The sequence below is a fragment of the Manis javanica genome, chromosome 1 (assembly GCF_040802235.1).
Source record: "Manis javanica isolate MJ-LG chromosome 1, MJ_LKY, whole genome shotgun sequence".
Classification (NCBI taxonomy): domain Eukaryota; kingdom Metazoa; phylum Chordata; class Mammalia; order Pholidota; family Manidae; genus Manis; species Manis javanica.
The window spans coordinates 143,285,082-143,299,479 of record NC_133156.1 but is presented as its reverse complement, the minus strand read 5'-3'; the positions used below and the strand labels follow the sequence as shown (position 1 = coordinate 143,299,479).

Sequence of the window (14,398 nt, the reverse complement as noted above, 5' to 3'; positions counted from 1 at the left end):
CCATCATCAGAAAGACTGTCTTTAATAACATGGCTTCCATTTCCTGATAGATAATGAAGACATTGATAGTTGCCATCCTACTGGCTGGTGTCGTCCCACTCCTTCTGGGGCTCCTGTTTGAGCTGGTCATTGTTGCACCCCTGAGGGTTCCCTTGGATCAAACCCCTCTTTTTTACCCATGGCAGGTAAGTATTTATCTTCTGTTCATGATATTTCTTTAAGGATTTGGACTTGAAAAAAATACGTAATTTTTTAAGTGATCTTTAAGCATTTTGTAGAAAGATTCCTTAATTTTTTTCTATTCCTGGAACTCTCGTAATATGTTTAAATAGTGCATTTTAATCTCTTGCTTTAAAAATATGCAGGTCAAAAACTCTTTTTGAAGATCTTATCTTGTAGGTTAAAGTGTCAGAAGTCATTTAGGCTTCACCAATAATTAAAGACACAAACTAACACGTATTGCTCTTTTCACTTTTTAATTGGGGTAGAATGCCTTGTTTCTTCTGGCTTTTAAACAGCAACTTACACTTTTGAATAATTACAGTATGTTTCCCCACAAAGTCACAGGCTTATTAAAAAGCATTCTGGAGGATTATTTAGGTCACAGTAAAGGTTTTAAAGCTTATGGAAAAAGAACTTGAACTTTTACGTAGTATACTCAGAACTTGCAGTTAGCATCATAGACCTCAGGTTCTTAAGAGATATTAGGTGAAAGAGCTAGGCATTGACTTCTGCCATTCAAAGGCTGTTCAGCCTTGTTTTTATTTCCTCTTAAGTATATTACAATGGATTTTTTAGAAATGAAAATTATTTGGGACATATTTCCCTTCCTTTACATTCCAGGTTAAAAACCTCCATAAACTTCATTTAACAGCAAGTATTTGATTACTTTGATGAGTGCCAAAACCCTGTACTGTATAACTCAGATGGAAATGAGGCCACTGTAGAGGCTTCCTGAAAACCTCACAGGCTGATGGGAAAGATAGACTGGTGCACAGGTAGACTGTACTGGGATTGGGGCTAGTGCAAGGAGCTGCAGCACTGCGAAGAGAGATACTTAACCTAGCTTTGTAAGTTTCAGAAGGGGACAGTGTCCAGGACAACATAGTATTGTACAGAGGAACTGGTAAGAAAAGAAGAAATGTATTTCAGGAAGGAGCAAGTAGACTCACAGATCAGATTTGGAGAGAAAGCTGACCACCACAGTGTGAAACTGGAAATCAATTACAGGGAAAAACTGGAATGAACAGGAACACATGGAGGCTAAACAGGATGCTACTAAGCAATAAATAGGTTAAAGGGGAAATAAAAAAATACTTAAAGAATAATGAAAATAGAAACATAACAATGCAAAATCTTTGGGAAGCAGCAAAAGCATTTCTAAGTGAGAAGTTTATAGTGTTATAGGCTTACTTCAAGAAACAAGAAAAATCTCAATCTAATGCTACACCTAAAAGAAATAGGAAAAAATATACAGGGCCCAAAGTTAGTAGAAGGAAGGAAATAATAAAGATCAGAGCAGAAATAAATGAAATAGAGACTAAATAACAGCCCACAAAAAAAAGTGAAACTGAGAGCTGGTATTTTGGAAAGATAAACAAAATTGATAAACCTTTAGCTAGACTGATCATGAGAAAAAGGGGACTCAAAATCAGAAATAAAAGAGAAGTTACACTTGACACCACAAAAATACAAAAAATTAGGAGACTACTATGAAAAATTATATGCCACCAAATTGGACAACCTAGAAGAAATGGATAAATTCCTAGAAACATGCAATTTCCCAAAACTGAACCAGGAAGAAACAAAATCTGAACGGACCAATAATTAGTAATGACATTAAAGCATAATCAGAAATCGCTCAACAAACAAAAAGTCCAGGACCAGATGGCTTCAGAGGAGAATTTTACCAAACATTTAAAAAAGAGTTAATGCCTATCCTTCTCAAACTATTCCAAAAAATTGAGGAAGGAAAGCTTCTAGATTGATTCTGCATGGCAAGTATCACCTTAATACCCCAAACAGACAGACAAAAACACTACAAAAAAAAAAATTACCAGTATCCCTGATGAACATACATGCAAAAGTTCTCAATATTAGCAAGCCAGATTTAAAAATGCATTGGAAGGATCGTTTACCATGGCCAAGCAGGATTTATTCCAGCGATGTAAGGATGGTTTAATATCCACCATCATTGTGATACACCATATTAACAGAAGGAAGGATAAAAACCATATGGTCATCTCAATAGATGTTGAAAAAGCATTTGACAAAATGCGGCATCCATTTGTGATAAAAACTCAAGTCAGTATAGAGGGAACATCCTGCAGCACAATGAAGGCAATATGACAAACCCACAGCTGACGTCATACTCAGTGGAAAAGCTTTTCCTCAAAGATCCGGAACAAGACAAGGATGCCAACTCTCAACACTTTTATTCAACATAGTACTGGAAGTCCTAGCTGTAGCAATCAGTGAAGAAAATTAGAAAGTATGCCAGTTGCTAAGGAAGAAGTAAAATGGTCACTATTTGCAGCTCACTTGGTACTCTGTATAAACCATAGACTTCACCAAAAAACTGCTAGAAGGAATAAATGAATTCTGTAAAACTCAGGACACAAAATCAGTATACAGAAGACTCTTACATTTCTACATACAAATAATGAATAAACAGGAAGAGAAATTAAGAAAACCGTCCCATTTACAGTTGCATCAAAAAGAATAAAATGCCTAAGAATAAATTTAACGAAGGAGGTGAAAGACCTGTACTCTGAAAACTGTGTAAGATGCTAATGAAAGAAATTGAAGATGACACAACTGAATAGAAAGCTATCCCATGCCCAATGATAGGAAAAATTAATATTGTTAAATGACCACACTGCCCAAAGCAAACTGCTGATTCAGTGCAATCCTTATCAAAATACCAGTGGCATTTTTCATCAAACTCAGAGTCCTAAAATTTATATGGAACCACAGAATGGCCCAAATAGTCCAAGCAGTCTTAAGAAAGAACAAAGCTGGGGGTATTATGCTTCCTGATTTCAAACAATAATTCAAAGCTACATTAATCAGAGCAGTATTGTACTGGCAAAAGAACTGATATATAGATCAATGGAACAGAATAGAGAGCCCAGAAATAAATCTATGCCTATGTAGTCAATTAAAATAATGAAAAAGGAAGCAAGAATATACAATGGGGAAAAGGCAGTCTCTTCAATAAATAGTGCTGGGAAAACAGGACCATAAAAGAATGAAACTGGATCCCTGTCTTACACCATACACAAAAATAAACTAAAATGGATTAGAGACTTAAATATAAGATAGGAAACTGTAAAATTCCTAGAAGAAACATAGTAAACTCTTGAACATTAGCATTAGTAATTTTTTTTTGTATATGTCCCCCCAGGCAAGGGAAACAAAAACAAAAATAAACAAGCGGGACCATCAAACTAAAAAGCCTTTGCATAGCAAAGGAAAGCATCAGCAAAGTGAAAAGGCAAGCTACTATATGGGAGAATATATTTGCAAGTAATATATCTGATAAGAGGCTAATACCAAAAATATATAAAGAACTCATACAACTCAATACCAAAAAAAAAGTAATCTGGTTAAAAAATGGACAGAGGACCTGAGTAGACATTTTTCCAAAGAAGACATACAGATGACCAACATACAGACACAGGAAAAGGTGCTCAACATCACTAATCATGAGGGAAGTGCAAATCAAAACCACACTGAGATAGCACCTTATACCTGTTAGAAGGCTAATATCAACAAGACATTAAATAAAAAGTGTTGGTATGGGTGTGGAGAAAATGGAACCCTGATATACTACTGATGGGGTTGCAAATTGGTGTAGCCAGAATGGAGGTTTCTCAGAAAACCAAAAATAGAATACTGTGTGACCCAGCAATTCCACTACAAGGAATTTACCTGAAGAAACAAAATCACTGATTTGAAAAGATACATGCGCTCCTGTGTTTATTGTGGCATTACTTAGAATAGCCAAAATTTGGAAACAACCTAAATGTCCACTGCTTAGTGCAGAGCAGGGTGGGCAGGCCATAGGCCCAGGGCGGAGCCCAGTGTGGCAGGGAGGTTCCAGTTAACAGACCAGCAGAACTGGGAGTGCATCACACCAGAAGCCTTCTGGGATGGTTTAGGCCAAACACAGCTCCACAGACTTACTCTGACATAATTACCTCAGTCAAAACCAATACAGCAGCCTGAGGTTGGTTTGATGAAATAAAGTCATGGCACTATTTTATTCATTTGCTCGTTGAGATCTCATTAAGGTCCACATGTTTTCTTGGGAAAATAATGGAGGTTTTCAAAAGATAAGAGAATGAGTTTTGATGGAAACACCAACTGTGAGCTGTTGGGGGAAAAATTCCCTAGGTTTTCCAGCATTTGTTAATCTTGTGTAAAATTGCCACTAATCCTGCAGAACTTCTCTTTTGAAATGAAACAGTGCAAGAAAACTGTATACCCTCTACTGGCTCTTTTGCTGAAAACAGACATCTGCTAAATGGTTTTTCTTATCCTAGGACTGGGCACTTGGAGTCCTGCATGCCAAGATCATTGCAGCTATCACACTCATGGGGCCTCAGTGGTGGCTGAAGACCGTCATTGAGCAGGTAAGCAAAAAAGCAGCTTGCAGCAAAAGACTAGGAGTGGTGGTGATTGTGTTTTTGGCTGATAGGACTCTTTCTTTTCATTTTCCACTTCTGAGTTTTCTGTGTTTTTTTAAATAAGCATATATATATATAGCTTTTTTTCTTAGAGAGACAGTTTGCCGTTTTATCACCCTGATTTTCATCTACCACTCTTAAGACTTCCCTTATCTGGAGGTTAACCAGTAGCTTAAAGTACCTAGAATCCTGCCAAAATAAAGGCAACAATTACCACATGTGGGTCTTTTTCAGGGCAGGAATTCTGATGAAGACTTGCTATTTAGGTTTCTAAACCTGTAGTAGAGAAGAGAGGTTATTATTCAAGGCAAGACAAAAACAATAGGTTAAAAAAGCAGAGCTGTTTGGGAATATTTTAGCTGCATAGCACCTAGGACTATAGTGTTACAGAACCATCAGATAATTTGGTCATTGTGATAACCTTGAAAAAGATAAATAGTGTGTCTACATTGTGATGATAAGGCCAGGGAGTATGGTAATTAATTTTAGGAAGATTTCAATCCAAAATAACCAACGTAACAGATTTTGGTACTTACTTCTTTTAAATTTTAGTTACCTAGAAAACATATCTGCAGATAACCCTCTTGTCCTTACTTAGGTCAGCACCATATAAAGTGTTAAAGTTCGGTAGCAGTACAGATACACCTCCTTTTGATGTATAGAAAACAAAGACACTGTTTCTCAGCCCAGTATGCACAAGAAAATTGGCAAAAAAATTTCTGTACCTGGAGATGTGTGAGGCTGGAGAGAGCCAGGGAATTGCTGTTGTGTTTGCATGCATCTCTCAAGTGCCAGCTTGTCCACCTAGTCTCCAGGGGAGACACTGATCCTTCCTTGCAAAGGAATATGGAGACTAAGGGCTTAATTACAGCTGGAGGTTGTGAAACATTGTTGACCTTTATAGTACTTTGCTCTCAGATGCATTCTTTTCTCATACACACGTGTAAGTGTAAGTAAAACGGTTGAGAAACACTGGGATGCCTTGCTGCATTGATTTAAATGTATTTTTGGGTTAATAGGTTTCTTTGAGATCAGCAGCATGCCTTTGCAGTGTTAGGCCTGTTTGTCATTCATAGCTGACTGCTCTGGCCCCCTCATGAGGTTTCAGGTGGTCACACCATGCTGTGTGCCTGTGGGCCTGGGGAGGTTGAAAGTGCCAAGGCAACAAGGAGAACAACACTTTTGGGTCTGGTCCCCTCTGCATGCTGTCTTTATTTTCCATTGTTCAAAGCCTTCCCACTTCCATCCATTCTTTTCTCTGCAGTACACTCAGTAGAACTTTGTGTGTGATGATGGAATATTCTAGAAATTCTTAAGTTAAAAAACAACTGCAGATTTTCTTTCACACTAAATTTTTACATAATGTACCTTTTGGTTAAATTTTGTTTCTATAAGCTTTTAGGAAACGTATTTCCTGTTTATAATGCTTACACTGAGATAAAGTGAATGAAGTCTTGGGTGATAGATCAGACTGTTGAGTGAGTAATCAACACAGATCACTCTTACACAAGATAAGTATGAAGTTATTTGGTCTTCAGCTAATATTGGATGCCATCTGGTATTATAGAGTGCAAGGCTAGTGTAATGATTGTAGATTGGTGTCTTATTATTTCATTCCTTAGCAGAGTTAACTGTAAGTAAGGTGTAAGGAAGTTAAACTTTGCAGTTATGAACTTAACTGCATATGGAAGTAAATGGACTTCCTTTCAAAACTCGTGGGCACTGTACTTATGTTTGTGTTCTGGAACTTGCCTTGATTTTGGAAAAAAATGACCAGTAGATTCCTCACAGCTTGGATTCAGTAGAGATCACATGTTAATCTGGAGGAATTTGTATTGTATCCTTGTTCCAATTTTCTTCCCATGTTTCAGGTTTATGCAAATGGAATCCGGAACATTGACCTTCACTATATCATTCGAAAGCTGGCTGCCCCAGTGATCTCTGTGCTCTTACTTTCCCTGTGTGTACCTTATGTCGTAGCATCCGGTGTTGTTCCTTTACTAGGTGGGTAATGCTGGTTGGGGAGCTTGAGAGAGTACCTTTGGTAGCATCATTACATTCTTGTCACTCCCACTATCCTAGGCGGTCTTGCTCCAAATGCTTTATGTGTAAATACAAATCAAGCTAAAATGGTAGTTTCAGAAGAATTAGGAGGATCATAAAGCTCTCTGGTATTTTTTTCTCTAGGCAGGTGAGAAAGTATTGACATTTACACTCTCCCCAAAATAGGCAGAAACAGATTTCCTTCAGGTTGTCTTTTCCTGACTTTAAGTGCTTTCAGCACATACTTAAAAAATTAAGGGGGAAGTGTTGCTATGTTAAATTTTTAAAATGTTCTTTGGCATAAAAGGAAAAGAAAGGAAGAGATGCTAACTAGTGATACCTCAACAATTAGTTATTGTCCTATCAGTTGTGTACTGAGGAATCCTCATGGGACCTTAAACCCAGCTTACGGTCAGACTTTCAAGAACAAAGTTTTTGCCTCCAGATCTTTTTCTTCTGAATCCCCTCTTTAGTGACTAGCATTATCATCCAACCAGTTATATGAGTCAGAAACCCTGAAGGTCATCTGTGTTGCCTGAGGCTCTCTGCCCTCCATATTCACATGTCCAAGTCCCAGGGACCCAACTTCCTGAACCATTTCTCATTTCCTGCACCTCCCACCTGAATCTCAGTGGCCTCCTAGCTGGTTTCCCTTCTCTGAAGCTGCCACCTAATTCATTCGGCTCCCTGCAGCTACTGTGACCTTTTAGCACTCTTCGGGGAACATCTTCTCCTTGGTTCCTCTGGGGCCTTTCAGACACAGTGCAATTCCTTGGTGTAGTCCTCAGGGCCCCTCTGGTTTGTGGCCACCCCAGTTCTGCCTCACTCTGTGCCCCACTCCGTTTTGTCCATAGTGAGATTCAGTTCAGCGCCACTAGTCCATCTTCCTAAGGAAAGGACTACTATCGTTTCACTGTCATTCTGTATATACTTAGTTTTCCTTTTTTGGTTTTACAGGTGTTACTGCAGAAATGCAAAACTTGGTCCACCGGCGGATTTACCCATTTTTACTGATGGTTGTGGTATTGATGGGGATCTTGTCCTTCCAGGTCCGCCAGTTTAAGCGCCTTTATGAACATATTAAAAATGACAAGTAAGTCTATACTACCATTCATCCAGCCACTCTTGTTAAAATGTCTCATTTCCTAATTTTTGTGTCTAATGTGATAAATCACAGGAAGAAAAAGTGCTCAGATTCTGGATATATTTTGAGGTAGAATGAAAGGATTTGCTAATTGATGGGATGTGGAAGGTGAAAACACAATCAAAGACTCAGCTGGGCCAACTAATTGGGAATGTGGAGTTGTCATTTATGGAAATGCAGCAGATAAAGAGAAACTGGTTTTGGGAGGAAAATTTTTTAATGCCCATTCCTTAATAGTTTTCAGTCTGTTTCATATGTTTTGGTCTGATGACATACTAAATAATTTTAGATAAAAATAAAAAGCCTACATCAGGAATTAGCGGTGCCTACATAAGCCCTTGCAACCAAGGGCCTTTGGGTTTCTCTGACAAGTGCTAAGGAAGCCTGTAAAGTTCTTGCAAAAGTGTCATAGGCTCTCTGTTTTTTGGCAACTCTTGAAACCTAATCTCAGTAAGAGATTTGAGGACAGCCAAGGAAGACACATTCTGGGGATAAGAGCTGTTTGACTTCAGGTCCTAACCTAGGCTGCATCCTCCTCGGCTTTAATAGTGTCTGGCAGAGAAAGTGAGTTCATAACTATCTGTCCTGGTTTGCCCAAAAGAGCCCCAGCTTACACATGTTGCCTTTTTTCATTATTAACAAGACCCCCCCTTTTACTTGTGAGTGCCTTGGTTTGGACAACAGATCATATGGTCTGTTTACTCTGAGGGCTCTTACAAGGGGTTTTAAGAATGAAATTCACTGTTTTCAAGGTTTCTCCAAAGCATTTGCTGACACAAGTACACTTAGGAGCTCTGTGTATAAAGTCTGTGAAAGACAGACATGTAAGGACAGGGAAGGATTTCAGTGATGAAAGTCAGTTTTGCTCAGTTCCCTGGTTTTAGCAGGAGAGTCAGTGCTGCTGACAGCATGCACGTGGCACATGCCCTGGGGGAGCTCCCTGCTGCTGTCTTGTCCAGCTTGTCACCTGCCCTTCCTGGTCTTCCCCGTGGTCCTTTCCCACCCACCTCTCATCATTTCTTACCTGTTCCTTTCCGCTCTTTCCCTGCAGCCCTGTGCACTCTTACCATCCCCGCGCTCCTTCGTGCAGGATACTGTTGAAGCATAGGCTCTGTTGAGGCCAGACCCTGCACCATCACCTCTGATACCCACTCGAAGTGCTGGGCCTGGATGCAGTGCTGAGTGTGGGCCATTGCCTGTGGTGGGCTGGGGGCGCCTGCAGGGACTACCACAGTAGGGAGAGTGGGGTGTGGGCTCAGAGTCTCTGCCTCCTGCCCCCGACTCACTCTTTGGTCCTGGGCAGGTACACTGTCATTGATTTTCTCTCTGTGCTTTTCATTGCTTTTGTTGCTGTGGTGCTAACTCCATCCTTGGTGAACCTCGGCGTGCTTGGTGATCATGGGTGTGTCAGTCAGGTGGGGCCATTGTGTATGGGGTACAAAACCCTCACAGCCTCAGAACACTGGTGGGTTGGGGGACAGTGAGGTAAGGGATGGTTAACTTCAGGAAAAGAATTCATTAAAACAAAAAGAAAATGGATTTAACAATGAGATCATGGATGAAGAAGCCTTGGGATTAGTGAAATGTTAAGCTACTTGGGGAACTTTGCCAGAGCATTTCATTAGGTTTCCCTTCTCCGAAGGGAAGAGTGATAGAAAAAGTGATGGTGAAAAATGAAAGTTACTACACCGAGCCCTTTGCACATGCCAGACCTTCATTTATCACCAATTATTTGTGTGCGTTCTGTTTCTCATCACAATCCCAGAACATAGGGCTATTGTCCTTACCTCACTGATAAGGAGACTGGTCTCAAAGCGCCCCGCTCCCTGGCAGCCCTGTCACACGGGGCCCCCAGCGTGGGTCTCCTCTCCCTCCCTGTCCTCTGCACAGATGCCCTGCACTACTCAGGGCTCCTTGATCTGCATTGCTGCCTCCAAACGGGTACCATGCACACTTATTCCTCAGACCCTCCAGTTCATTGTCATCACCTTTGTCATCCACTGTCCTCTGGGGGTTCACCTCTAGGCCATTGCCCCACATCACTGCTTCTCCTCTGCAACTCCTGCCCTCCTCATGGAATGCAGTGTCCTGGGGGAGGGCCTTTAGCTGTGCCATTCCAGCCACGGTAGCTTCTGTCTCTGTCTAGTCCTGTGCCCTTTGCCATACCTCCCTGTGGTCACACCAGGTAAGTTAAGAACACTGAATACTCTCTTCTTGCACCATGGCGTCCTACCTTCTGTCACTTGCATATACTGACTTCTCTGCCATCTACCCATTGACCTCACTGAAGTGTTTGTCTTTTTATTTCTCCTTTTCTCTAGAACTAGAGCTTTTCAGGTCCTACTTTTCCTCCTTACCCCACTTACTCGTTGTCATATTTCTAGTCTGTTTCTTCAGGTCTGTCTACTAAGCTCTTTCATGAAATGTGATCCATAACAGTAAGTCCCCTGAATAAGCTGACTCTCTGACCCACTTCAGCTCCCGGTGCCAGTGTTCATGAGAGCCCCTCATGTGTGGACTGGAGCACGTGCTCCTTTGCACTGCACCTGAGCCTTCCAGCCTTGGCTGCTCCCACGGCTTCCCACAAAGCCATACCTCACCAGCACGTGCCTGCTTTGGGCCTCTTGCAGGTGTTCATTCTCAACTTCTCTGCTACCTAATTTCTGAAGAATTTTAAGTGGGAGTGAAGATCAGATTGCATTAAAAAAAATGTATCACTGGCTGCTCTTAGGAATAATGTTTTAATATGTAAGATCATGGAGTAACCCTGTTTTTACAACCTAGATACCTGGTGGGCCAACGCCTCGTGAATTACGAACGGAAATCTGGCAAACAAGGCACATCTCCGCTGCCTCCACAGTTGTCCCAAGAATAAAGTGGTTGTCTCAGCTACCTTGACCTTCCCCTCGCCTTTACAGGTCCTTTTTTGTGGACTTCTCTCTTTGGAGACTTTTCCCAGTGATTTCTCAGCGTTGTTTTTAAGTTAAAATGTATTTGACTCGTGTTCTCAGCGTTCAGAGCGGCAGTGCAAGGCTCTGCTGCCCTTCCTGCCTCTTCAGCATTGCCGTCTGAGAGTTGTATATGTGTAAATAGAAGTTCCGGGATACCCCAAAACCTTGGATTAAACAGAATGTGCATTGTACATCTTTAAACAAAATGTATATTAATTTATTAAATCTAGTTGTCACTTTATTTTGGACCTGCTGTGATCTCAACAGGAAACATGCCGCAGAGCCATAGGGCAGAGGCAAGACTATAATGACATCTCCTGCAGCGCAGTGTCATGTGTTCCTAGCAGTTCGTACTAAGTAAACTGTACATTCTGTCCGTCTGGGCTGTTCAGATCTTAGCAAGGACAGAAACGGAAGCAAGTAGAATCAGCAGTGGAGTGTCTGTGGTAGGAAAACATGAACTCTGTGCTTCACTGTCAGTCATTTTTGGAAGTTATTTTGTATAACACCAAAGCTGTTGTACATTTTCTACTGCTTGATTTCTTTTTCATGTGTCTGTGTTTGTAATATTGTATAGTATCTTGTGCTAGATGAGGAAATTATTTTTAATTTTGATAATTTAATATCCCTAGTTATCAGCATTGGGGGTTGGGTTTTTGTGCTTGTTAGGGGCATGTCTATACTTAGAGGGAAAAAAGTCCAGAAGAAGATTTTTATGAGTCCTCCCCACCCCCATACCCATACGCAGCTATTTTTTTGGCAGCTGTGGCCAAAAGTTATACAAGATCATAAATCTTACGGGATAATGTCACCACCAGTCCTGAGTCTTACTGGAGTTAGGACACACTGAGATGTTTGTTAAATGAAGGTGTGGTTTGTAGTTGTAGCCTGACAGCATTAGATTGGTTAGAATACCCAGTCCTGCTTGCTAGTGCCACATTGGCTGAGGACTAGGGTACTTTTCTCCTAGTTTTCCATGAGGAAATCCCAAAGTTTCCAAAGCTTTTGTTTACAAATAAAACTACAAATACAACCAACTTGATTTTATTTGCCCAGAAGGAAACTGGCTGAACTGGCCTTTTAACATAGGCGAATAGAATGTATTTTGTTGGAAACATGCTGTAAAAATTTCAGAAAACTGAACACTTATAAACTTGATTTTTCTCTAATAACCAAAGCTCCAAGTTAGCAGTGTAGGGAAATAATGAGAATGGTTGGGCACATGATCCAACTATTTAATGGATCGTTAATATTGGAAGGAGAGTGTTTGTTTTGAATGAGAACTTAGAAGTTCTCAGAGAAAATAGACAGCGTCAGTCTTCAGAATCTATAAAGGAATTTCCACATAGTATTAAAATCCATAGACTCAAATGAGGATTTTTAAAACATGAAAGTCAGCCAAACATAAGCTACCAAAATAAAAAGCAATGTGTTCTAGTTGTTTTCTATTTCAACAATTTTCCTGAAGAGGTAAGCAATTAACTTCACTTTGAGATATATTTTTAAACATCAGTATCAAAAAAAAAAATGCTTGACATAGGATTCAGTGTTACACTTCTCAGCACTTTGTAGTAGCCCTTCTCTTGTGTTTGAAATAGTCTTTGCTAGCCCTGCCTTTACTTAGAAATTCAGTTCTACTGTGAAAAACTCGGAGCATTAAAAACGTAATGCCACCTTTTGTGGTATATGTCTATAGAAATTGCTCTTTGGGAGAAAAATAACAAATTGGGCATATAACAATTTAGGTTTAATTTTTCAGAGAAGTTGTAGATATTATATAAAGTAATTGGAACACATCTGTTTTATAAGAAAGATTTAGGCAGATTCCACAAAAGATTAAAAATTGTTACTCTACAAAATTTTAAATCTTATGAGATATTTTGTTAAAAAAAATACAGATATAGATGAATGGCTAGCAAGTTGCCCTCCTTTTCACTGGCAGGTAACTTTTCTCTGGTCATAAGGACCCCTGGGCTTTCCAGTCGTGCTTTGTCCTGCTGTTTTCAGTAAGATGAGTACATCTGCAAGGAAAGCCTTTGCTGGCATAATACTTAATTTGGGTAGCACCAAGATGTTCTTATTAACTAATAGTCTTACAAATATTTAAAACCTCTAGTGGAGAATGTGCTAGTATTGATGCACTTCTTAAAAAAAGTTTTTTTTTAACAGTGTAGTTTGCTTCATTTTACATTGGGCAAAACAGTTTTCAAGGAAGTTAATTAGGAAAGAAGACCTTTCTGCTTAATTTTTACTATTTATATATTGAAGACAAATCAACATTTGGGGTTAGTTTTACATGACCAGTTATCAAATGGTCATAATATGAAGTGTGCAGTTGTTTAATATTAGCAAATTATGTTTGATTTTAAAACTATGAAGTACTAATAGTTGAGATCAAAACTGAAGAAAATGCCAATGTGAAGTTTGTGTACAGCTAGCCTTAAAAAAGCTCCATGTTTTTAGATGATTTTTTCCTGTTAGTTCTCTGGAGAAACAATGGAGATTGGACATCTCAATTCCAGATGTAAACAAAAAGTAGTTTTTATTTCAACATTTAATATAGCTGTTATTACTGTGGATTCTCGTCTTGTGTTTTTTCTTTCCCTTATTCAAGTAATAGAGAATAACTTTTTCTCAAATGATTTGACCTTAGGTGTGTCATTTCTATATTGGCAAAATGCTTTATTAAAGTATAATTCTTGAGTTTAGGTTGAATTGATGACTTTTTAAAAAAACACTGGATATTTCTACATTCCATTGCATTTATGTGCACACACGGGTGCACACACACATGTACACACACACACAGATGTAGCACCAGTAGGAGAACACTGGCACATTTTGCAAGGTAGCTACTTACCTCATTTTCAGGATTGAGTATTTTAAGCTCTCTACTTACTGTGATAAGTTTTTTACATTGTACAATTAACTGATTATGTTTAAAACCCTCCTTTAAAATGTTACCTTTTCAGTCTCCATCAAGGATAGACATAAGTAAAATGTTTTACCACTAAAGTATTATTAAAAACCTCATTTTGGAGATTGTCTAAAACTTCCTTGGTTGAACTGTCTTGTATCTCTGGTTTTGTCCCCTCAATCAGATGTTTTCTTTTAAGCCAGTTACACTATGTCCCTTTCTAAAACAGCCATCAAAAGTAAGGGCTTCTTTCAAATAATCACCAACAATATGTTTGGTATTAATACAACATGAAGATGAGACAGTATATATCTGTTTTCATTCCCATCTATTTTGTATGAGTGCCTCATTTTGTGGTCATGAAAGTAATACTGTACCTTAAATGAAAATCTAATGACTGTAAGCCTAGAAATGACCATTACAGAAACTAAATAGAACACTTAGTTATTTGGGCTTTCAATTTTCTGTTAAAGCAAACACCTTAGATACCCAGACCAATTTTATGTGTATATATTCTACAATGCTCCCGTTTTTTATGTGGTCATTTGTTGCCTTAATAAGTCTAGAGAACAAAATGAAGAAAATGAATGTTAGTTGTAGCCTGGTTTTATTGGTTGGTTTATTTTTCCTTTGTTGCAAGATTGCTTCAATA

General features: G+C 39.2%; 1 protein-coding gene across 2 annotated transcripts in view; it reads left to right on the top strand.

Annotated features, from left to right (window-relative positions):
- Positions 1–13,406, top strand: part of MARCHF6 (membrane associated ring-CH-type finger 6) — a 65,621-nt gene extending 52,215 nt beyond the window's left edge. For both annotated transcript variants that reach the window (XM_073237834.1, XM_037025021.2), the window contains exons 22-26: positions 51–185; positions 4,548–4,637; positions 6,563–6,695; positions 7,692–7,827; positions 10,663–13,406. In XM_073237834.1, the coding sequence (XP_073093935.1) occupies positions 51–185; positions 4,548–4,637; positions 6,563–6,695; positions 7,692–7,827; positions 10,663–10,753 (585 nt within the window). In that variant the 3' untranslated portion in view covers positions 10,754–13,406. The remainder of the gene's footprint in view (positions 1–50; positions 186–4,547; positions 4,638–6,562; positions 6,696–7,691; positions 7,828–10,662) is intronic.
- Positions 13,407–14,398: the final 992 nt, after the last annotated feature.